General features: G+C 39.7%; 1 protein-coding gene across 2 annotated transcripts in view; it reads left to right on the top strand.

The window, feature by feature from the left end:
• The first annotated feature begins 683 nt into the window (after nucleotides 1–683).
• Nucleotides 684–26,612, top strand: part of met (MET proto-oncogene, receptor tyrosine kinase) — a 54,443-nt gene continuing 28,514 nt past the window's right edge. For both annotated transcript variants that reach the window (XM_067436871.1, XM_067436870.1), the window contains exons 1-3: nucleotides 684–1,013; nucleotides 3,125–4,316; nucleotides 25,416–25,607. In XM_067436871.1, the coding sequence (XP_067292972.1) occupies nucleotides 3,135–4,316; nucleotides 25,416–25,607 (1,374 nt within the window). In that variant the 5' untranslated portion in view covers nucleotides 684–1,013; nucleotides 3,125–3,134. The remainder of the gene's footprint in view (nucleotides 1,014–3,124; nucleotides 4,317–25,415; nucleotides 25,608–26,612) is intronic.

The following is a 26,612-nucleotide window of genomic DNA, read 5'->3' as shown; positions in this document are numbered from 1 at the left end:
CTATTCGTTCCTCCTTGCTTCAAATACAGTGTTTGATAAATAAAGAACGGAAGTTAATTTCTTTTATTCAACTACCAGAAAAATAGGCCTATACAATGACATTTAACACTAAACAGAATTCATTAAGTGAAATGATTGGTTTCCTATTTTAGTTATTTTTCTTCTTACTCTTTTTCTCATTATTGTCGTTGTTATTCATTTCAGTAAATTTCCTCAAATCTGTTTTCTTTTATTATGAATGCATGCACACTGACACTGCACACCACCATAAACCATAGCAAGATAAATATTCACTCAAAATGTATAATGAACACTATTTAAAAAGGATTACTGATTAAACTATGCTTAAAACAGGAATATATATTTCGTGATGATAAAATGTGTTCGTTTTCACTAAAATGCTATTTTATCAAAAGTTGTATTGGTAGGCTGTTAAAGATTTACAAATAGACATAGCCTATAGCCATGCATTATAATAACAATGATGCAATAAAATAAAATCTAAAGATCGATATGAATAGTTAAACAAAAATGCTTACAAATATTAACACTTATTTAATGTTAATTGAACGTCCCCAATAATATTAGTAATTATAGAACATCAGCAGCCAATCATCGGACTCCGTTACTCCACCGCCAGTGACGTAACTGTCAGTGATCTGACTGCGCTCACCTGAGAAACCCATTCTATCCAAAGGCACGCGCACCGTGGAGTAACGACCCGCAGCGTTCGCGCAGAGTACAACAACAAACCCTTTAAACTGATGTGACCCATTCTGAGCGTGAGTCACCCGAGTCCACATTCTCCGAGTGAGTGATTACGGTGTAGCGGAGAGGAGGAGGAAAAGCGGGCAACTTTATAACAGAAAGCGCGCAGAAACTCACCGCCGCATCCCATCTCGAGACCGCTGGCATCCGCCAGAAACAGCGCACGCGCATCTAGAGCGAACCGGACCGTTAAAAAATGTGATTATTTTCCCTTTCTGTCTCAGACAGGTGTCTTTATTTTACAGGTGAGTGAACGTTTGCTTTATTTACGAACGTTTCGAGTATGATGAAAATAACTGATGTTTTTCATGGGGAAATTATGTTATTAAAAGTGAGTTGTTTCTATGATAACACTTCTCTTGTTTTTGCTTTGCTCGAAATTTTAGCTAAATGTGGTTTCATGGAATTGTCCTGGAGGTGTGCGTTTAGTTGTTGACAGTGTGACTCATTATAAATCTGTAAGCTTCCATGAAACTCAGGAAAACCGAAGCTTTTGTTTATTTTTGTTATATTTAGAAACGTGGACATGTTAATCTCTAAACCCTTTTTTCTGGGATTACATGCATTTGAGTGACAGTAAGTGAGTGGGTTTAATGTCTGAGACAAATATTGGTCTGCTAAGACTTTAGCTTAAAACGCACCATCTTTATAAATGTTAATGTTTTAAATGCTAATTTTCATGGGAGATATAAACAGTAGGCTACGATTTAAAGTAAAATCAGTTTATTTTAAAGAACAACATGGAATTGAATTATGTGAGTCCCAGTGTGTTTTAAAATATTAATAATTATCTGAGGTATTTTTTCTCTGTTCTTTTCCATTTAAGGGGGAACATCCAAGAGAACAGATTTTGAAGCAGCTTTTGAGTGAGGATCCTTAGTGTGCCAAGCATTTTTTATTCCTGCTTGAAGTTATTATGTTTAGATGTGTGTTTAAGGAAGATAAAAAAAAAAGACCATAAAAGCTTGTTTGTCAGGTTTTGCATATTGGTAAACAGTAAGAAAACTGACTGAATCTTTCTAAAAGGACAGAAAGTGCAACAGTCTCTCACACTGTTATACTTAGGCTAGAGCTTGCAGAGAACTAGTGCTACTCAGTGCACTTCAATTGTTTAGATAACAGTAAGGGTGAATCCCATATTCTCTATCTCTGCCACTCTTTCCATCTCAACCTTAAAAGCGACCTCCTGGAGGAATAGCGTTTAAGTACACCAACAATAAATCACTTCTCCGGCGTCCGCAGCCTACCAGGCTTAATTGAGTTTATCAACCACTCCCTTGAGAACGCTGTCTAAAGTTAGACTTGTCACCGCAGTGCACTCAGTGTAGGCTGACTCTTTGATGATTCGCCTCTTCTGGTACACGGCCACAAAAGTGCTGTCCTAGTCAGAGGCACAAGGATCGTTTAGAGTTGCCCTCTTTCTTTTATCCATGGATTTGTCATACACAGTGAGTGGTGAATTATTGAGGCTTCTGCAATGCAAGGAAACTAGTGATATCATTGCTGTTGCAGGACGTGGGGCTGTGATTTACAAGTGTCATTTGTTCGGAGTATCTTGTCTTGATTCATAAAGCTTTTGTATCCTTTTGTGCACTAATGGGTTCTATATATAGAATCAGAATTAACACAAAAATGCTGTTTCAAGCCTATGATGCCTACAGTGTCTTGATATGCAAATTTCTGAGGCCTCAAAAATATCATTGTGAGCAACTTGTACACAATTTTTCAATATGCCTTCTGCCCTCTGATTAATAGATTATAATACCATGTTTTGGTCATAAAACTAAGCATGCAAAATCATATAGCATTTAAATATCATGTATTAATGCATCTTATGTAAGTATCAAATATCTTGTTGATTTATTTTACAATCTATCAGAATTTCATACTTTTTGACCAGCAACTGCACAATTTTGCATATTTATGCTCAGTGCATGTTACTCGTAGACTGTGAGCTCCATATTCTCACTATATAGGCCATAAAGGCATGATTTATCTAATATGAGACTTATATATATATATATGTTTTAAAAAAATATATTTATGTTTTTTATATATATATATATATATATATATATATATATATATATATATATATATATATTAAAAACATTTTGGTAAATATATACATGCATGTGTGTGCATTGGTATTTATATATTCATAATAATTATACACAGTGCACACATATAAATCTAAGTTTTATTTTTGATGTGATTATTCGATTTGACAGCACTACTTTAAAAAAATACATACACTAAAAAGTGTCTAAATTCTTAGATTTTTATGGCTGTTATTTCAAATGTCTATGGCTTTATATGGTTAATGCTAAATAAATGTTCTCTTTTTACTTTGCAGAAGTACAAAGATGAGAATTCACTATTCTGAAGCCACTTGCATCCTCATCATCCTTCAAACGCTGTGGTGGGGCTTGAATAGTCAATGTGAGGAACCAAAAGAAAGTTCCAAACTCGACCTCTCTGTGACCTATGACCTTCCTCACTTTGTGTCTGACACTCCCATCCAAAAGCTGTTGGAATTCAATGGAACCGTGTACGTTGGTACCATCAACAAGCTTTACGCTCTGTCAAAAGACCTCAAGCCGAGACATGAGTATAATACTGGACCGGTCTACGAGGGTCCAGACTGCTCTGTGCCAAAACCATGTTTTGGTTGCGGAGACAAGACCCCCAACACGAACAACACCAATATGGCCCTAGTGATTGAAACGTTCTACGACCTTGAGCTCTTCAGCTGTGGTTCGGTTGGGAACGGTGTTTGCACCCGTCACGTGTTAGAGGATGGACCCCTGGATACGGAAGTAACTTGCATGTATTCTGAGAAAAACAAAGGCAGCAGCCACGGTTGCCCAGACTGTCTAGCAGGACCTTCGGGCACGCAGATCCTCAACGTGATGAGCAGCGGTGTCGTTAGGTTCTTCGTCGCAAACTCTGAACCTCTTGGTTTGACCGGCCCGCGTCTTCACCACACCATCTCCGTTAGGAAGATGCGAGAGACTCAAGATGGCTTTGAGTTCTTTTCCGAGCAATCCTACATGGACTTGGCCCCAGGGCTGCGTGGGAAATACCCACTACGCTACGTCTACTCCTTCCAGAGTGGTCCATATGCTTATTTTCTCACTGTCCAACGAGAAGGTGGCAGCTCGAACGCCTACCACACAAGGATCGCGCGCATGTGCTCTTCGGATCCTGAGATCCTGCGTTACATAGAAATGCCTTTTGAGTGCATTTACTCTGAGCGAAAGAGAAAGAAGCGCTCGGCCCAGGTGGGTTTCAATGTTCTCCAGGCTGCGCATGTGGCCAAAGTCGGCTATAACTTTCAGCAGGAGATGGGCCTGAAAGAAGGAGAGGACGTGCTGTTTGCTGCTTTTGCCCGCAGCAAACCTGACTCACCGGAGCCCACCGCCAGCTCTGCCGTTTGCCTTATCTCCATTACGGACATCAATAACTTCTTCAGGGATTTCATTCAGCTTGGACACATTAGGAAGCTCTATCACTTTCCAGGGTCAGAGGAGAAAACCTTCAACCAGGTAAGAGGTTTCAACCAAATCATGCGTTTTCTCCTGTCAATTTTAGCTGACCGTTCAAAACGATGTCCATCCAAGAGCAAATCTGACTTCTTGTCAGCTCAATAGCTTGTCTTTGTCCTCAGGCCATCATAAATCACTGGCCGTCCTCGTCTTTTTTACTTATCCATCACCATTTGTTGGATCAATCAGTAAATCATGCTGATCAATAAATGGCACAAATTTAACTGCTGACCACTCCCTAAGGGCCTGTCGATAACGCAGGGCAATTACTTCACAGAGTTCATTACAAAACATAGTCATACATCGGTTTGATCTGCATGGTAAGTGGTTAATGTTTTTAATATGTAAAGATAAAGCATATAAACATGTCCAGATGCTACGATGCTATGGACAGTGGACAGCATGGCACAGAAGGTAAATGGAAAAAGGCTGAATATCAGTACAGATTTAGAGATTTACAAGCTCCTTATTCAAATTAGATTCTGATTCATGCTCATTTTGCTTAATTTGAAAGGAATTCTTTGTAAGCTAAAGCAAATTAGTGTAAAAAAATGTAACTTACAGAGAGCCCTTTTAAATGGTAAATTATCAAAAACAATTTTTATTTGGTACATTTATTTTTTAAAGGTCCCGTTCTTCGCGTGTTTTCGACGCTTTATGTTTCGTGTGTAAAAAAACAGTATTTTTCACACAATTTGCTTATCTGTACAGCGCTGTTTTCTCTGTCCTAAAAACGGCCTGATGATTTCCTTGTTCTATGAAGTCCCTCTTTCAGAATCACGTAATGAGTTCTGATTGGGCCAGCACTTCCCGTGTTGTGATTGGACAGCAGCTTAGCGCACTTTGCCCGGAAAGGTCCCGCCTCTTACCATAACGTGGAGATGCAAGCGATGAATGCGGGCTCTTCTCCACGTGGGAGAGCAACAAGACAACGCCCCCTATTTTGCGTGTACTTTTGGGCGGAGGGTTAGTCAACAAACGGTTCTAGTGACGCCATTCATACAAGGAAGGGCAGGGGTGTAGTCCAAACCGGCCGTTCGCTGTAGGCTTTGAAAAGGAACTTCTGTTAAATAAAATATCTTGCTTGGCATTGAACTTTGAGCTTTATAATTTTACAGGTATTATTTATGCTCTAACAGCAACATTTCACACTAACTAAAGTTTGAAAGATGGATTCGCGAAGAACGGGACCTTTAAATTAAAAACTGGTCATGGGCAGTTCAACTAAGCTACTTAGATAACAATAATCAACACAACCCAAAACTCTCTGCTCTGTGGACTGAGGTGAAATTTAAAGACACCCTTGTGGTTAAAATCGGGTTTTTAATGTTGTTTATATGTTTATGTGGTGTTTTTAATATACTTTTAGACAAATAAGTCAGCATTGCTGAGTATTTTTTCTTCAAGACTGCAGTGAACCAAAGTCTCAAAAACCCAGTTTGAAATCAGCCTGTTTCTTACGTCACATACTACCTTGTTTCACGTATATGTGCGGGTGGGCTTTTGGGAACATGGTTTGTGTAACAATAGCAGCATTTTTAGCTGTTTGATAACGTAGTCAAGCAATAGGCTAATCATATTAATTACTGTTATGTGTCCAACGTTGTAAAGAGAGATACCATTGTGCAGCATTTACTACAGTGAAGTTGAGCAAGTGAATGTTTGAGTTGGTGTGAGTGAATGGAGGTGGGGTTAATTTGCATATACATAGATCTGCACCCTAAATTAAGTAAGTGTGTAGAGTTGCGTTCATGCTTTTTTAAAGGGGTAATGAACTGAGAAATCAAATTTCCCTTGAGCCTTTGATATATAAAAGGTCATAGTAATACGTTTCGGAGCGGAACACTTCCTTGTTAGTAAAAGAAAAGCTTTTATAGACACCAGGCCCAGAAAACAAGAGCTCTCAAATCAATGACGTATTAGAAGGGGGGAACGCCGCCTCTAGAGATCAATGCGTACGCCTGCTTCTGTAGCCCCACCTACCAACTTGTGCAGCTAAAGGAGCAATAAACATGCCGAAGATAGCAAGATAATCGTTTGTAAACAAGACACAGGTCGACACTGGATTTGCAGACATATTGAGATTAATACACAAAGCAGTGCCTTCTTTGGATCCGATAGGAATGGAACAAATTTATGTGACTAAAACATGTTTTTTTTAATATGCCATAGTATTGCATTGTTACAGATCGTATTGATTATGTATATGGGTCTAATACCGTAGCGTGCTGTCACAGGCTGGAGAATCCCTTATTTGTTGGTTCATTGCAATTCGGGATCAGACTCCCAGGGATTGCGAAGCCCAACGTCTATTTGTTTTCCAGAAGGGCTACCAAAACGTAAGCACGTCAGCAGGCCGGTGAATCTTAAATAGAGAAATAAAATTAATTTCTTGATCTGCGTTGTTAATGTTCAGTCCCTTGACTTGATATTTAAACAGTGCGCGCCTGCGCGGTTTGTGCTTATACCCACCGATCGAGCTGGCCAAGTAATACAAAAATAAATCAATCGTGGGTGGATGAGAGATAAATCATTGTGTTTGTTTGATAAATGCATTTTTAGAGCCCTGTCAGATAATTATTCCGGTTGCCACTTTCAAAATAATCCCTCCCGTGAACTGACAAGGGAGTTGAAGCTCATTAAATATGCAAATCTTCTCCAATCCTAACCGTGGGCGTTAACTTCCAAGTCTCCAGTGCTACACGCCCATCAAAACAGAGCGTCAGGGAGAGACCCTCAAAACCAGTGTAGAAAATAGCCTATTACTTCATTATGATGTTTTTGAATGTAAAAAACAAATGAAAATGTCATTAGTTGATCTCAGACAACAAAAACTTATAAATGTGTCATTTTTGTGATCAAATATGAGTTTTAAAGATAAAATGATTGACTACAGGGAGCCTTTAACTGTTTATTGTGTAAAACTCTTAATATGATGTGTGAGCACTTCAGTTATAAACTCTGTGGCATAGATTCAATTGAAGATGGTGAGTAATCGGAAAACTAAGTTTGCTTGTGACCCTGGTGAATCGGGCTTGTTTAACAACCCTTACTCATGCTGTCCATTCTCTATTTGCTTGTGTGTTGTCTTATCAGAGTCCATACAGTGGGGAAGCCCAGATCACTACCCAGCAGGTGTTCTTCAACTGACTCTAACAGTCTTTGTACTGGTTGCTTTAGCAATTCATATGGGCCAGCCCGGAACGGCTGGCCTCATCCCAAAGTCACACAGCTCTCCAGTCTGTTGTAGTTGCTTCAGTGCCCTGAACTTTATCTGGCCAAACTCACAAAGTGCACTCAGTCACTTATTACAGCTGAAGATCTGCAGACTGAAGCACTTAAGACATTTTTAAATATTTTCATTCTGTGGATCCTTGATCCAAACATCTGCTCAAAGTCAGCCGTGGCTCTATCAGTTTTCATTATGGATGTACGATAGCTTAAATGGCAATAGCAGTTGGAGAACATTTCCCTAGGCATCTTAGAAGAACTGTTTACTTACAGCTTTGAAATGTCTGAAAATCTTTTGAAAGGGATGCGTGTCTGTTACCAATACAGTCCATAAGTGTGTGAATGTGTGCATGTGCGTTTGTTTGTTTTGGGTGTGTGTCTGAGTATAAATCATAGTGGCATTACTAAGAACCATGATACCGGTAGCATATGTAATGCAGAGTCTGTCTTATCATCCCATAAAGGGGCAATTGACGCGATGTCATAAAACAATTACATTGTAAATAGGTATGATAAATTGATCCCAATATCTTGTTTTTGCTCTTAGACAACCGACTCCACAAACTGGGCTCCAACATCTCCTGCTTTTATGGGGAAACATTGTGTATCTGACACTGTGCTTCAGTTTTGATTGAATTTAGCCTTGCTTTCCTGTTTTATTTGTTAATGTGGAGCCAAAGTTATTTGACTATCATATCAGATAAATCACCGAAGTCCGTAATAGACTCTTACCCTTCGAGAGAAAGACACCACAGCTTTCAGACTTCACCCAAGCTCTTAAAATTATCGATCGGCCAGTCTGCTGTAGCTCAGCAATATTCGTTAATAAAACAGACAGAAATATAGTCCTTATTGTTTGGAATAATGGATATATCTGAGTTGGAACCACACCAACAAACCCAGCGCCCCCCGTCGTGAAAGAGCAGAGAGGAGGGGGGACACTTGAGACCGGCAATAACAAACAGCCACATTTAAGGTCAAAATTATCATTAGATTACAATTGATCAGGGGAACAACTGGCAAATGCTGATTACTTTAAAATTGAATCTGAAGCTTGATTGATTGCTGCCTGTAATATAATTCCTAAAGAGGGAGTTTTGATCGACAGCCATTTTAATTATTACCGCTATTGTGGCTAAATGAACATGCTTTGAGAGGGCAAGTCTAAAAGTGTAAAGAAAAGCGAAAAGCCAGTGCATTGATTTTTAACTTACTTTGTACACATTTCCCCACATCTTTTTGACTGTGAATAAGCCAGTATCAATGTAAATCAGATAATTTTAGCTCTTTGTACCTCTCTCAGTCTTTTGCATTATAGTGTGTTTTGGTCATGTAAGGACAGGGTGACAGGCTAATGCACTGTACTTAGCACTTATAAAAAGTGTACGTGCTGCAGCCTGCTTATTCCCAGATGTGTTTGCGCAAAAGCAGCAAAACCTAGATCATTTATAGGCCATGGCTTCGGCTCTGGGAGGTGCAAAATCATGCTGAAAGACAGTACTTGTTGTATCCTGTCTCTGCTTGGAGAAGCTGCGATAAGCTACCTGCATGGTTGCGTTTCTGTGCGTATGTATACATGTATACGAAATGTATTTTATGTGGGTGAGTTGAGGTTTGTACTGAGGAATTAAGTCACCTTGAGTCATTTCTGGCAAAAGCACACAAATGCAGGCATGTACACGTCACAGACCAACAGCTCTGACCAAGGGGCAGGTAGAACTGTGCAGCTGTGTTTTTTCTCAAAATGTCAAGCCCATGCAGTGAGCTCATGCTGGCAGCCTTGCCCTGGCGGGAAACCTGCGTGACTTTAGACCATAATGCTAGAGGAGACCGGACAGCTGGCATCCAGGTGCAAACTGCTTGTCTCATCTACATCTGGGGATGAGAGCACCTGTGGGGATGAATCCTGACTTTCATGTCCTTTTTTTTTTTAGCTGTGTTAGGTTTTCTGTGTCCGAAAAGTCTTATTTTATATGTCTATACACTACCATTCAAAAGTTTGGGATTGGTAATACATTTTTGCAAAGAAGTTGATACTTTTTTATTCAGCAAGTTGTTTTATGCCTTTTGCAAGGGATTGCCCCATTTCATGCTTGTAATCTTCAGAAATATCTTCCTCCCCTTATTGCATGTGAACTGTGACTCGCTTAATAAGGAACAACTTCTCTGAATAGGTTTTACATTTAGGCATTTTACATTAAGAAGACCTTGTAGCACTTTATTTTACAGTGTCCTTATGTAATAGCAATAAGTTCTGCACAATTACAACTAACCCGCCTCAACCCTAACCGTGTAAGTGCGTGTAGTTAATTAATATTACTCATTATTTATATATAATTACACTGTAACCTGTCTGAGATAGCCTTATCTAAAAGATACAAGAAATAAAACAGATTGCATTGTATTTTCACGTGATACAACTTAGGCCTAGCCTAGAAATCTAGACGCACCCTAGCGGCAGCAAATTTAATTTGCCCGCAAGTGTCGTCTAGGCACTCTCAATACCATTCTGAGCTGTGTTCCTCAAAATCTGGACGGTCCAATCACATCATGTATAGAGTCGGTGGGCGGGGCCATAATGACGAAGGCCGAGTTGCGTTTGCGTGCTTCTAGTTAACACAGAAACTGGCGAACGGCGGCGGTCTTTCGAATCAGCTCTGACCGCGACTCTGGAAGACTTGGAGTTAAGCTTTTCTCTGAGAAAAGAACAAAGAACGGCACTGAAGTCATTCTTAAAAAGGGAAGATGTGTTCTGAGTTTAGCCGACCGGATACGGCGAATGTTTAATCTATCAGCGATCTCTGTTTAACCTTCGTTGCTCTGGTTGGTGTAGCGCTATCCTATCGCGTGCAGAGGGAGTTTGAAAGACAACCGTTTATCCCGCCCCTCGGATTGAGATTGTCTATGGTGAGTTTCCACACCAAACATCTTGATGTGGGTCTGGCTTGTCAGGCTAACTTAGGCCTATTATTGAGAAAAATTGACTAGAAAATATAACACTGCTGGATTATTAATAATATATTTTTTTATGAAAAAGAAACATCTAAAAGCAATATGAACCAATAATCCAGGAATATAACCCAATCATACTCAATAATGTGGGCATTGCCGTTTGAGCTGTGAATAAAGGGTTAATAAACATCCTATGTGAAATTAATCAGATATACAACATAAACGTAATATTACAAATGAAATCTGCACACAAGGACACAATTGCACAATAGAACTTGACCATGCTTGCCTGAATGTGTAACTCATGTTCTTCCCATAACAACAAAGCTGAAACACGGGACAATCAAAGCACAAAGAATTTACATACAACTGTTCTCATTATAATGCTATGTATATTGCAGATTGGCTCTGCACATCTTGCACTTGATCAAAGTGATTCCAAGCATCACTACGTCCCATTCTCATTCTGTCTGGACTATATGCTGTCCTAATGCTAACCCATCAGGCTCAGGTACCACCCAAAATGCAGCAATAACTAATAATATATATATATATATATATATATATATATATATATATATATATATATATATATATATATATATATATATATATATATATATATTTTTAGACACAGCGATCATAGTTTTCTTGTTAAATCATTGCTATATGTGTACGTGTGTGTTGTTGTTTTTCCTGCCCTTGGACTGTTTTCCCACTCTTGCTGCATATGTGTGTTAAATACTCCCATAAAGAAGTTGAGCATACAACTGATAAACGCTTGCGCTCACAATCTGTTCTTCAGGAGGAACATCACATAAAAACAAACATACGTTTGGCTAGTACTCCACTGTTTACACCAGGTTTATTGCACCACAGTTTCTTCCCTTGTTCGTTAGGATGACTGGCCCATATTTAACACAGCCTTCAGGCTTGAAATACTTGTCGGTTCTCTCTGGGCATAATTCAGAAACATGTGTAAGTGTCAGTGAAGTGAAGGGAAGGGAAAGATTGCTTTGGTGAGGCTGATGACGACTCAGTGGCCTGGAGGCATGTTGATCCATCTCTGGCATCCACCATACCTTCTTTTCCTCATTTTTTTACTCCCTCTGGTAATTTCCTGCTCTCCGGGTCTGTGAGCATGAGGTTTCATCAAAGAGCTCAATTTTGAAACCTCCACGTGAGGTTAAAGACATGACCAGGTGTAAATCAAATACCCGCTGAAGCATTTAATGAGCCCGGTCAGGTTGGATATTCAATCAGCCCACACCGCTAAACGACTGGAGTCGACTGATCCAGACTAATTGTTTGGTGCAGTTCAAAGACCTCTACTAATTGTTTTGGCTTACACAGCAGGGACCACAAATAAACTTTTTGGAGTATGCTAGGACTCAACCTCCCCCACTAGGTCAAAAGAGCCATTACGCTGTACTGCTCTGGTCTTAAAACGAGCACAATGGTTCCATAGGATGCAGGCTTGACTGAATGTGTGCTTAAGTAATGGAACGGATTGAATTGGCCAGGAACTATTCTACTTTATCACCTGCTGAGAACTCAACAATGCACCTCAAATAAGAGCTTATCTTAGGCTGCTCTTCCACCTCATTCAGCATGTCAGTCAGATATTCCCAAGCTTATCCCTCAGAAGACACAGCCTGTGTGAAAAGAGAGCAAGCTTTTACCTGATACCTGACTTGTGAGTTTTGTGGTGCATGACACCCTGTGTTTGGTCAGCTAATGGATTGGACTTCAGGTGTCAGTCATGCAGGGTTCGAAGCAGTGTGAGCAGGCATGGTGGGGTTTATTACAGCAGTCTGTCACCAATAGATAGTTTCAGATTCCAACAAATAAACGCATAACGCAGAGTTTTATTGGCTTCTCACAAATCTTACAGTGGCAGCATACTGTAAATTCAGTGCAAAAAAGCACAAATCAAGTAACATTTTTAATTAACTGAATAAATAAAATACCAAAAAATACTAATTATTGCTTTATTAAGTGCTTTTGCTGCACATTGTGATTATGAACATTCATTAAGTTACAGTAAAGGCTAAAACATACTCCGCAAGAACAGAGAAAAAAATTCTCGTTCCCAGGGCTGCGATAACAAAATGACGTAATTTTGTTCTCGCAGCCCTGGTTCCGGAGTTCGACAGCTTGTTCTCGTCACATCGCCTGAGCAGAACTTTTTTCTTGCTGGTGTCCGAGAACTATCGTGTAACTGGTCATACATTTAAAGTGGGCGTAGTTAATGGGGAGAAACGCAGATGATCGGCACCTGCTTTTCTCGTGAAGTGTGGAATTTACTGGCCAAAATGAACTCGAGAAAACAAACACATTTCTTTGTTCCTGCAGAGTATGTTCTAAGCTTAAGCTTTTCATAGTATGTAACCACTCTGGCTGATTCATACGTAAGTATTTTGATTTACTGAAAAGATCCGGCTCACAAGACTCAGTCATTTGAGGGTTAGACTACACTGATCCCATTGTAAGTTTTTGATTCTTATAAGCCATTTCTTTTTAGAGAGTCATTCAGGAACTGGACTGAAGCAATGTTTTTGATTCACAAAAAATAACTGATTCACTAAAAAGAAACTTAAATAAGGAGTCATTCATTCGGGTCCTGACTCCTGTTGTGTGTCTTTGATTCTTGATTCGGTTGTTGTTAGAGAATCATTTAGGTATCTGACCACATGAACCCCTTTCTATGTTTTTGATTCACAATTATTTAATAGAAGATTAACAAATTAATTCGAATTATATATTTAAGAATAGGACTAAAGTGGCTGTGCTGTAATTTTTGATTAACTACAAAGAGCCATAGTTCATAGAGTCATATATTCATATATTCAGGACTTGGTCTACACAGCATGTTTTTGAGTCACTAAAAATAATAATTTACGATCAGTTAATGTAACCAAATTTCATGAAAATAATTTGGATCTTCTAGGGAGGAAAATATTTTAAAGACTGCGTAGCTAAACAGAAGGACAGAGTTATCACCTTTTACTATTGTATTTTTAAAAAAAAATACATCTCCCCTGTCTGTGGCCAGAGGTAGATCAGTGCCCCCCTCTACCTCAAACAGATGTGTTTTATTAATGCGTTAGTCTGACCGTAATCCATGAAGGTATCTGAACAAAAAAGGCAATAATAGACATACCAGCTTCCTGTGGTTTACCCAAAGATAGCACAATGATGCATTGTTTTACCATGTGGTAATACTTTACATATTACTGTCACGCTTGATTGTTTGTTTTCCATTTGTTGCATGATTTTACACACTTAGTATAATAGCTGACTGGCACTGAATTTGTGTGTCATAAAAAGGATGCCACCTGCTCGGTTTGAATCATAGTGCTGAGAAATATGACCACAAACAACAGAATCTGCTGCATACTCATACTCTTTATCACATGTCAGTTGTGTTTTTCTGGCAGAAAGAGGGCATTTTGAGAGTAAAGACCTTGATCTTTGCTCAGAACATGTAGAGTAATCCTACGTTTGTTTTTGCAAAGGCACAAATTGACAAGGATTTCATCATATCTTCCTTTTAATGTCAACTACAGGAAGGACGGCTCATGCCAACTACTGATAATAAACCATTTGAACTACACCACATTGCTTAAAGTATTGGGACACCCCTCCAAATCATTGACTTCAGGTACTCCAATCACTTCCATGGCCACAGAAGTATAAAATCAAGCACCTAGGCATGCAGACGCTTCTACAAACATTTGTGAAAGAATGGGTCGCTCTCAGGAGCTCAGCGAATTCAAGAGTGGTACAGTGATAGGTTGCCACCTGTGCAATAAGTCAATTTTTGAATTTTCATCACTACTTAGGGGTATTATAACAAAGTAGAAAGAAATTGGAAACAAAAGCCACTTAGCCACGAAGTGGTAGGCCACATAAAATCACAAAGCGGGGTCAGCGCATGCTGAGGGGCACAGGGTACACAAGTCACCAGCTTTCTGCAGAGTCAACAGCTACAGACCTTATAGCTCAAGAACAGTGTGTAGAGAATGAGTATCCATGGCCAAGCAGCTGCATTAAAGCCTTACTTCACCAAGCAAGTACAATGCAAAGCGTTGAATGCAGTGGTTTAAAGCACGCCGCCACTGGACTCTAGAGCAGACCAGTGGCGACATGTTCTCTGGAGTGACAAATCACGCTTTTCTGTCTGGCAATCTGATGGCCGATTCTGGGTTTTGTGGTTGCCAGGAGAGCAGTACCTGCCTGAAGTTTGGTGGACGGGGGATTATGGCGTGGGGTTGTTTTTCAGGGGTTGTGCTTGGCCCTTTAGTTCCAGCAAAAGGAACTTTTTATGCTTCAGCATACCAAGATATTTTGGACAATTTTATGATCCAACTTTGTGGGAACAGTTTGGGGATGGCCCCTTCCTCTTCCAACATGACTGGCGCACCAGTGCACAAAGCAAGGGCCATAAAAATATGGATGAGCGAGTTTGGTGTGGAGGAACTTGACTGGGCTGCACAGAGTCTCGACCTCAACCCAATAGAACACCTTTGGGGTGAATTAGAGCATAGCCTGTGAGCTGGCCTTCTCATCCAAAATCAGTGCCTGAGATCACATATGCACTTCTAAAAGAATCGTCAAAAGTTCCCATAAACACACTCCTAAACTTTGTGGAAAGCCTTCCCAGAAGAGCTGAAGCTGTTATAGCTGCAAACTCCATATTAAAGGGGGGGTGAAACACTCAGTTTCAGTCAATCTCATGTCAATCTTGAGTACCTATAGAGTAGTTTAGCATCCTTCATATCTCCGAAAAGTCTTTAGTTTTATCATATTTATAAAAGAAATATAGGCTGTACCGAGTCTTTCCGGAAAAAACCGAGCGCCTGGAGGCGTATCGTGTGGGCGGAGCTAAAGAATGACGAATGTGCACAAAGCGGTGATGTCCTCAAGCGTGGAGAAACCCATCGCTATCTCAGCTAATACAGATAATGATCCACAATCAAATCTGAGGCTGAAATAAATTGAACAGGAGAAACGGCAACATCAGGATGTCCGTCTCTGTGGTATGTACTATATTTAGGGGCCTTTGTGTGTCTTTACGCGCAGTTTATGAGGACATGATTCGGTTTATGGACTATTGTATGTGACTAGACATTAGAGGTAGCAAGCAAAACGGTTTTGCACGTCAGAGTCAGACTAGTGTTATACAGAACAACAATGGAGTAACCGTTAGCGCATTTGAATGACGAAGCACGCGATCGTATCGTTTACTGATGTTTACTCATGCGACGGTAGCCAATAGCAGAGACATTTGAAGTTGATTTACTCACCGGCTGCTTCCAAAGCAGGACCGAATCTTTATCGCTGGGACCGCTCTGTCAAAAACACACTTCTTTGGTATGATTTGGTGAAGTCCTGTGACAGCAGTGACCGTGGAAATCCACTTTGCGACGCGACTGAAGCGATGCCTTGAAGCTTCCCATCATTTCTGCGTTCAAATCGGTTCAAATGCAGCGCTGCCTTCCCGGAATGCTGTGCTGAAGCGTTGAAGTCGCTCGACGTCACCCATAGGAATAAAGTGGAGCGCGGCACGTCATAAGTGTTCACGGATGACTGGATCTGCACCTGAGAGACTGTTTACAGCGTGCATGTCCTCTCTCTCCCTCTAGTTACGCGCGCGCACCCTACCGGGAGAAGAGCTCGTACGGCCCATACAAGGACCTTCCGATCTATTTAATGTCAAGTAGACCCATACTCGAAAAAAACTCGCCGAAACTTGTGAGAAACCGGAAGGAGTATTTTTAACACAGAAATACTCTATCAAACGTCCAACATTAGTTTTTGAAACTTTGTCTATGTTTAGGATGGGAATCCAAGTCTTTAAAGGTGTAAAAAGCTCAGTATGCATGAAACAGCATTTCACCCCCCCTTTAAACTCTATGGATAGGGAGACACATTCACATTTTTACATGCTGTTTTTATCCGTCTCTTTTGTTTTGTTTTCTGTTCCTCACTTCTGTTCTGATTTCTTCAAGGAGAGTGGCCTATAGGTGGTTAAATGTATGGGCATCTTATGGACATAATAAGCTCACGCAATTTACAAATGAACATGACCGGAGACGATGTAAAAACGTGATGAGCAGCAGCTTTTGTTTCTGCTCTGACATCTACAAGACCAAGCCAAACGCAGTGAGTTTGTGTTAGAAATCAGGAATGGGAAGAGAACATTGTGCTTGATACTTCAAACCAAACTTAGGTCTTCAGTCGACAAAGTTTAAATCCCATCTGGCTATAGTGTGCTACACATAATGTTTACACATTTGGTTAGGAGGCAGAGAGTATGCAGTCTTTTGGGGCTGTTTCAATGCATTCAACCACATGAGCGTTTACACTATGAAAGCAATCTGAATGCACTTTCGCCTACCCCTGGTAAGACCTCACTTGAAAGTGGACAAGCTCAAAACGTTTTAGACCCCATTTACACCTCTGTTTAGCATCGCCCCTTTTGTGATTGGATTGACAAAATGCTTCTTAATACCTTGGTGTAAACAGGACCTGTGCCGCTTGAACAAATGGATTATCATCATACAGCATACTAAATGTGTCAAGAAGCATGGGCTTAACACATGCTCATTCTGAGCTTTTTATGAGTTTAAGGGAATTTCTTCAGAGCAAAGCTCACGGCAGAATGTCATGCATGGAAATAAATTTGCTGAAATTAGGAACAGAGATTCTGCTAAACTGTTTAAACAGCTCCCAAAATAAAGCTTTTGTATCTGATCTGTCCTGTCAGAGGCACGTTTTGCTCCCTCTGCCATGAGAAAGAGTAAGATCATCACAGAAAAGCAGCCCTGCCAAGTCTTTACAGTCAAGATTGGAATTGATTATTCTGGCCTACTGCAAACCAGGCATTTGAATGCTCTGCCTCCCTTCTCTTCCATAAATGACTGGATTTGATCTTTTAAAGGGTCTCAACGCTTCATGGTTTTAAAGCAGTGCTCTTTACCCTTTTATCAGATCCATGCTCCTTGCATAAGGGTGGAGGTTTTTACTCCAGCATGCTTGTGGACTGTGGCATAGAGCAATGATTTGAGCATGCTCATCTTGTCTACTTTAATGAATGGGCGTTTCTGCTAATGCTTTGAATACATCCATGCTGGACGAGTAAATAATGAAAGACCTCCAGGCCTCCAGAATGGACTCCACACTAAATTATCCCCTTTTGCTTATGTCTGTTTATCTAATTGAATGGATGAGCAGGGTTCATAAGCACGTCCATGATATGTTTCACTGTATGTCAATAGATGGCTTTCTCTCACTTATGTTTAGTTTGTCTCTATTTTTGCCAGTGTAAAATGTATACCGTTGGCCCAATCTGTGTTTCACGGCTCATTAACTGCAAAGGAATGATGAAAAAGAATTAAGTAATTCTCTTAATTTAACAATTCTCTTTCGTTCACTGCATTTTAATCTCAATTTTATTTTGATTAATAATTGTGCCTGAAATATATTTTGTCTGTCCAGGCATTTTAATCATTGTCTGATAACATGCAGTAACAAGCTCAAAATCTCTAGATGAGCAGGGATTTAACCATGAGCAGTTAAATAAACTGATTAATTTTTTAGCAAACCTATGAGCGGTTGTACTGGGCCGTGTATTCTTTCCCAGTTGGAAACCTGAGTGAGGAACAAAGTCCCCTGCTGACAGATCAGTTGACTGCTGAATTGGGAGAGCAAGTCCAGAGGTAAAGATTGAGAGGAGTGAAAATTGAGTGACAAGATAATACCAAAAAGAGAATGTGAGGTGAAGCACCATGAGGAGAAAACTAAAAACAAGAAAGAATGAATAGGGGTCACCATATCTTTCCCAGAAAGCAGCAGTTAAAAAGCAAGGTGTGACTTTGATAGTCTATAGTAGGGATGATCAATATTGCAAAAAAAAATTTTTTTCCTGCAAAACATGTTATGTTGTGATTTATATTTATATATATATAATTAGCTATATTTGGGGGGGGGGGGAATTCTAGAATGATTGGGGGGAATTTGTGGGGGGAAATAAAGAACGCAGTAATAATATTGCTAAATAAAACATTAAATATTTAATCATTTTCAAATAGTAAACCATCAATCTTTTTTATCGTAATATGGCTTAACCCGATAATCAAATCATGAAGGCTTCAGTTTAATTCAGTATATACACTTTTATGTCACTTTTTTATAATGACTTTTGTCATTTTAAGAGTAAAGCACGGCACTGTGTTGATTTACACGCATACAGCTCATCATGACAACTAAATGAACCAATCTGCTCTGAGATGCTGAAACAATATATTATGAGAATGTATGTAAATGAGCAATTTTCACTCTGACACTGGCAGCGCATATATTTATTCAATGAAATTGCGGCCTTCAAGATTAAATTATCCATTAAGCCATATTGCGATAATGTTTTATTTCAATTTTATTGTGCAGCTCTACAATAGGCTCTTCAAGTGTTCTTCAGACATTCACAGCTATTAACACACCAGCATCCAGGCACCAGGACTGCATGGTGACTGCCAGCCTCTAATCCCACATTATTGTCAGCTTCTCTAATTCTCCCCAGACTACTGACCTTCACGGCCTAGTAATCCAAGAAAGGCACATAAACACAAGAATCGGGTTTCTTTGCGACGTGCCGTATAAATGCAAAGGCAGGGCACACCACATCATACACACATGCATATAAACATACAACATTACTGAAAATTCTGTGAGGTCGAAGGTCACATTATTTTCGTCCAGAAGCAGCTGAAGGGTGGCAGTGTGGAGCAATGATGTTCCAGAAATCTTCACGTACACTGTACGTGGTCACAACTGCACAGGGGCCCAGGGGTTAACAGAAAGTCTGTGGAGGTGACATTTGGTCACACAGATCTCCTTTCACTCATATCAAGCATTTCGGAGGTGATGCCAAAGGCCACAAAGCTATAAAGCACCAAAGGTGGGGCACGGTAACCCTATCACCTCAGCATTGTGCCGCACACAATGAAAGCTGCTTAATGTGTCAAAGAGGAGCTACGCGGGATATTTTTGTGTGATTATTTTTCTGCATTCTTTGAAATTATACTCAGAATAATTTTATATGAAGTAATATTCCAGGTTCAAGTTAAAGGTACAATAGGTGATTCTCTACAGACTGATAATACCATGAGTTCCCTATTAGTCAACGTGCGTTTGCATACCACTGCGCAGCCTGTTCACGCAGACATCACACGCCATCAGCGCGTTCACGTATGCTGTGCAGACAGAATGGCAGGCAAACTGTTGTTTGCTTTCATTATTTTATTAGCGATACTGTAAAGTTTTCTCTCCGGTGAAGGATGCATGATGTAATCCAATAACGTTATCTATTGTAGCCTCGCTTCTGGTCTGTGCGTGGTCATGAGTTTTGGAGGAGGCATAGCTTTGGATGTCGATTTGCAGGGAGGGATCTATGCTTTCAATGCTAGCAGGCTAAAGGTAACATTTCCGAGATCGACTATTGCACCAATAACTTTGTTTTACAGCACATAATGTTGACAATTTATTTTGATTTGTTCATTATTTAAGGTCATTATACACCACTGTAAACATAGTTATGTATAATTGCATTTATATCAATAGATCCTCATAAACATTATTCACTGCACTTTTAAGTCCTCCAAAAATTGGCTCCTTTTACTTCTTATTGTAAGTGCCTTACCATAACCCCTATTTTTGCAGTTATAAAAGAAAACTAGGGGCAACTTAAATATTTATTTACTTAAAATGCTACAGGAATGAGTCCTAAAACCCTAAAATGAGTTTGCGTGTTTTTACTTCCAGTTCCATCGGCCCGAAGTCAGTGTGTGTTTTTGAATGTTTTTTTTTGTTAAATGCCTAAAACAAGTGTGTGGGTTGCACAAGTTTTATTCTAAGACATAAAATACTTTAGAAATACCCTACTCATTATTTTTTAAGTAGGTCCTAACCATTTGCTAAATCAGCCTGGAGTGGTTGAACGTCATGTCACCAAACAGGAAAACTCATTTACTGACTAATCTATTTTTACACCCATGTTGTGTCTTTTTTTACAATCAAACTCCTTCAAACTATCCTAACTCAACCTTAAAAATAAAGATTGAATAAGATGGTGATGTTGACGTCATGCAGGTGTGGTGTAGTTAGTTTAAAGCCTAGCTTTTTACTTCAGCATTTGCATTTCTTTACTTTATTTGTGAGCAAATCATGTGAAGATCATAAACCTTTGTTGTTCACAGAGCTTATTTTCTCTAGTGATCCAAAAATCTAAGGAAATACAATTGATTTAAGTAGAATGAAGCAAACTTCTGGGTTGGACAGCAAAAATATGTGTGAGAATCATAAACTTTGGTTGTTCACAGAGCTTATTTTCTCTTGTGATCCAAAAACCAATGGAAATCATATTGGCTTTTTGTAGAATAAACCAAACCTCTGGGTTGGTCAACCCTGCAGCACTCTATAAACATTATGCCACAAATGCTGGTAATTGAGTTTAACTTGTATTGAACCCTGAATATTCCTTTAATAATAAGTGAAGTGAGAAATAATGAGAGCAAATATTGGAAAACCCTGTGAGGCACCTGGCTTGTGGAGGAACCTCAGGATCAGAGCAACCAAATCTTGTCAAAACACTGCCCAGGTTTTTCAATTTCTACCCTTGATCCTTGCAATACTGTGAACTAAGCAGTGGAATGTCTTCCCTTTCAAACACAAGGCAAAACGTGAAGTTTATTTGCTATGAAAATAACACCACAAACCTTCTTTTTTTTCTCTCCCTTTAATACAGACGTTGACTCTCAGGGGTGTGCTCAGCTGGTGATAGGTCAGGCTTCAGAGAGCCCCCCGAATCAATGCCAAACCACGGTGCTTTCTTACGAATTCTTACGCAAGTCCTATTGAAATACATGGCAGCTTGGTCATTATGATGGATCGTGGTGGGCTTAAGTAACCCGGGATAGCAAACTTGCACATCAAAGGCATCTTGTGCACAGTTTGACGATTTCCCTGGTTGCTTCATGCTACATGTGTCTCACTCTCTCTCTTGTTCTGTCGCTCACTCAATAGAAGTCCAGAGAAGTCATCCTCTGCCTTGAGGGGATGGGATAAGCTGCCCTATAATCCCCGCTCATCTTTGCTGGCTTTTACACCTGTATACCGATTCTGTGCCTCTGAGCCAACCCGCGCTGCCCTGTAATGAGAGCAGGGCCCAGCGCTCATTCGGCCTGATTTATCGTCTACCTGTATTGTTCTCTGCTCCTTCAAAGTAGCCCTTTGAGACATGCCCTCAAAATGAAGCTGCAACCGCAGTCATCCCACTGACTCATGCTTCTTACTCACATCGCCAGAGAAAGAGGGGTAGAAAGAGTGAGAACTTTTCTGGCACCGTATGGAGTGTCCTTTTTATGCCCGTCTGAATTTTCATGGGTGTGTGTTTAGTGTTTTTGTCAGGGTGCCTTCACTATACAGTGTAACTCGAGAAGAGTTTGAGTGAGAATGGTGTTAATCATTAACCGCCTGTTCTCTGTGCTCCAACAGCCATTTTAGTCATGGCCTGTGGTGCCAGGGTCTGGTTTCATTAATTATTAATGACTTCTTTACTTTCATACCAGGGTTTGTGACCCTTTGAGCTTGACCATTATGTAGCCCTCAGGTGCCCTGTTCCTTTTCAGGTTACACTAGGTACTCTCTAACTTGGATAAACCATGATAATTAAAAGGATAGCTCACCCAAAAAAATGTATTCAGTCATTATTTACTCATCTCATGTCATTCCAAATCTGCAGGACACAGAAGTGGAATATTTGTAACATAACGGTTTTTGTGACTATTGATTTCCGTTGTGTAGACATTTCTCAGAATATCTTCTTTTATGTTCCACAGAATAAATAGTCATACAGATACAGGAACAACATGATGGCAAGTAAATGATGACAGAATGTTCATTTTTGGTTGAACTATCACCTTAATGATCATTTTCAGTTAACTGTTTGCTTGCTCAAATGGTCCTCCAAACCTGTATGACTTGCTTTATTCCATTAAATTTTTTTAAAAAATATAATTAAAATTAAAAAGTGTATTGGGACTGTTAAGCTGATATGTATCATAAATAGATCATAAAAATAGTTAACACATCTTAATGCGCATTATATTCCAAATAATCCTTTTGAGAGGAACTGAAACTTAAGTCATTATTCTTGAAAGTTTTTTTGGCACGTACATGAGATCTCATAAGAGAAGTCCAATTCATTATTTTGAGTAAGAACTTCTCAAAGAATCTGTTGATTCAGTTTACAAATATAGTCTGAATGGTTAATTTACAAATTGGACTGCTACACTACTTTTATTCAACGCTTAATTCAAGAAAGCATTCTATTGAACAAAAGTGGTAGTAAAGATATTTACAAAATATTAATGTTTAAGTAAATGGCTCTCAGGAGCTCAGGGAATTTAAGCCTGGTACCCTGATAGGTTGTCACCTGTGCAATAAAGTCCATTTGTGAAATTTCCTCATCAAAATATTCCATGGTCAACTGTTTGTGGTATTATAACAAAGTGGAAGCAATTGGGAACAACAGCAATAAAGTGGTAGGCCACATAAAATCACAGAGCGGGGTCAGCGTATGCTGAGGTGCAAAGTGCGCAGAAATTGCCTATTTTCTGCAATAGTCAATAGCTACAGACCTCCAAACTTTGTGTGGCCTTCAGATTAGCTCAAGAACAGTGCATAGAGAGCTTCATGAAATGGGTTTCCTTTGCCAAGCAGCTACATTCTGGTTTTACTTCACCAAGTTCAATGCAAAGTGTCCGATGCAGTGGTGTAAAACACACCACCATGGCAACCCAAGATGTGTCTGGGTTTGGCGGTTTCCAGGAGAACGGTTGTTGGCTGACTGCATTGCGCCAAATGTAAAGTTTGGTGGAGCGGGGGATTATGGTGTGGAGTTGTTTTTCAGGGGTTGGGCCCGGCCCCTTAGTTACAAAGCAAGGCAAGTTTATTTGTATAACACATTTCATACCTAATGGCAATTCAAAGTGCTTTACATTAGAAATTAATTAAAACAGTGGTAACATATGCATGAGAAAAAAGAATACCATGTGAACAAGGATAATTAAATCAGTTGTAAAGATAATAAAAAATAAATAAACAATGGTCAGTTACACAATAGTGGTCTGAAATAAAAATAAAACATTCTTCAGTTTATAATCTACATACATGTACCATCTTAATAAGAACATCTCTCCTTCATTTCTTTCTCAAACATGTTCATAACATCCATTTCAATCACTATTCCCTGATTTTTACTCAAGATCCTTCTTGTTAAACCCATTTTCACTCATACCTTTCCATAGATTTCCACATACTCAAACCTTTTTTTCAAACTTGCTATTTCCATCAAACCCAGTTTTCACTCATCGTATTTAACTGAAATGAACATAAAATAACAATAACCAAACATAAGAACAAAGGTAAACTAAAACAATTATTAAAAAAATACACAGATAAGATATACAGTGGCACAATACTCATTCAGTAAATGCACAGCTAAACAGATGTGTTTTGAGTCTGGATTGGAATGTGGCTACAGTGAAAGGATCTCTTAATGCTTCAGCATACCAAGACATTTTGGACAATTTCATGCTCCCACCTTTGTGGAAACTTTGGGGATGGCCCCTTCCTGTTCCAACATGACTGCGCACCAGTGCACAAAGCAAGGGCCATAAAGACATGGATGAGCAAGTTTGGTGTGGAGAAACTTGACTGACCTGAGACAGTCAACCCAATAGCAAACCTTTGGGATGAATTAGAGTGGAGACCGTGAACCAGGCCTCCTCGTCCAACATCAGTGCCTGACCTCACAAATGCGCTACTAGACGAATGCTCAAACACACCCCTTAAACTTGTAGAAAGCCTTCCCGGAAGAGTTGAAGCTGTTATAGCTGTAAAGGGTGGGACAACTCCATATTAAACCCTACAAATTAAAAATGGAATGTCATTAAAGTTCATGTGCATGTAAAGGCAGAAATCCCAAAACTTTTAGCAATATAATGCATGAATGTGAGTAAATGATAGTTATCTTTTTTATCCTTTTAAGTATAGTCAAAGCGTTTTCTTAAAGGGGACATATAAAAGAAAACAAGATTTAAAAAAAAAAAAATGTTGATGCATTGTGCAGAAATAATCTTAACATTCACAAAAGAAAGCTCTTCCCTCAGTGCCTATTTGGTTTCATCAACTTGGCCTGCCCTGATGAACGACACTGTGAACTATGCCAATCATAACAGAGATACAATGCTATATGATATGCAAAAGTCTTAAAGGTGCAGTTTGCAGAAAACAGATCGTTAATTCTGAGGGTTATGTAAAACCTAATTATAACTGTTGGACTTCTGGGGTGAAAAAAATAAATGCTACAGAAGTTTTATGAACATTAATATCTTAGGGACCATACAGCCTCTTTGAAACTTCCAAAACTCCACAGGTTGTAAAGATATCAGCCAAAAAAAGCTGGCCTCAATCAGAGCTCTAACAGAGCAACAGCAAGACCAACGTTCCTAGCAGTTTCCCATGAATTCCTGCCATCTGTGAGCACAGCCGTCAGAATGCGGCAAGGATGATCCAAGCACCATGGGAGAAACACGCAACTGCATTGGCCAGGATGAAATGGTAGATGCCGAGCTTAGATGGAGCTTTACTGTGTGAGGCCAAAGTCACTTTTTTCCAAACGCATCTAACTCACAAATTGCTTTTGGCATGGTGAACTCGGGGCAAGTCCTCTGGAAAAAAATGGCGCAAAATTCATCCACACATTACTATGTGCCACCGAGAGCTTCTGCTTGTTGCCAGGTAGAATAGCACTTGTTTAAATTGTCCATGTGTTTCTGTTTTTGTTACCAGAGTTTTGCAGGAGATTCCTTCAGCTGTGGGAAACATGAAAGAGGCTACCGACTGGAAGTTACAAGCACCAACCCACGTAGGGACTACTTCCATGGACGGTTCCGGAACATTCTTCTCACTTCCATAGCTGTGGTGCCAATCAAAAACCACACTGTGGTCAGCCTAGGCACAGCTGAGGGACGTGTCATCCAGGTGAGACATGATAGTAAAGTAGTTTGCCAATTTAACAATGTCGGTACTAGTATAATGAACAGTGTGTACTCTTTCTCTGTTACATCACTGGATGAGACAAATCATGTTATTTTGCACCATCTGGCTGACTTTTGACAGCTCCGGGGCTTTTGTTAAAACTACAGATCGAACATTTACATTTTTTTATCCCTGCCCACGGACAGTTGGATCAACAAAAAGTGTATTGCGGGTTTTCTCTAGTCATGTAGCAAAGATTTCAAGAACATTTCACGTTTCTACTGCATGGACAGCCAAGTTTTATTAAAAGCCCATCTTGTCAGTGCTGAATTCTTCTTTAAAACTGTTAAAGCTAAACTTTAACATAATGTTTGGATTAGAAAGTCAACGTTCAAGTTGAATTTATGGGGCTGACCTCATTCTGGGAAAAGAAACTGTAAAGCGTTTGCAGAATCTAAATTTAAAACTGAATATTTTTAGTCAAAGTCCTGTTGTTGCCAGCACTATTTCCCTGTTTTATTGTGCATGCAAATAGGCAGGATGTAAGTACGTGACTAGTGAAAACAGTTCTGAATGAAGGAAAATGCAGGTGCCAATGGCAGGTTGGGAAATATGGTCTTTTCCTGTTTGCATTTGAGCCACCTTTGACCTCTGGGCAGCACTGTACCAGCTCTCCAATCTAAAAAGCACACTTTCGCCTATCAATAGGCGACATGTTCATTGTGTAGAAGTGGCACAGAACCCAAATATTGAATCTGTCCTACATGAGCTCCAGAAATGAGACTATTTGATAACGGAAGTATTAGATAGAGACTTGTGGTATTTTGTAAATACCTCAAGAAAATGTTTGAGAAATGAGTGGCAAGATAAAGGGTGACAGCTGCACGGAAGCGTGGCGGAGGAGCCGAATGGTACGTTAATAGTAAGCACTGAGCCTCGATGACACGTCCTCGCATGGCATTTTCTTGGAACGGCTGCAGCTGTCGTTCCCTTCTCCTTGTCTTCCTT

Source organism: Pseudorasbora parva, chromosome 25 (genome assembly GCF_024679245.1).
Source record: "Pseudorasbora parva isolate DD20220531a chromosome 25, ASM2467924v1, whole genome shotgun sequence".
Lineage (NCBI taxonomy): Eukaryota > Metazoa > Chordata > Actinopteri > Cypriniformes > Gobionidae > Pseudorasbora > Pseudorasbora parva.
The sequence above is the reverse complement of the archived record's forward strand: the minus strand, read 5'-3'. Positions and strand labels throughout refer to the sequence as shown.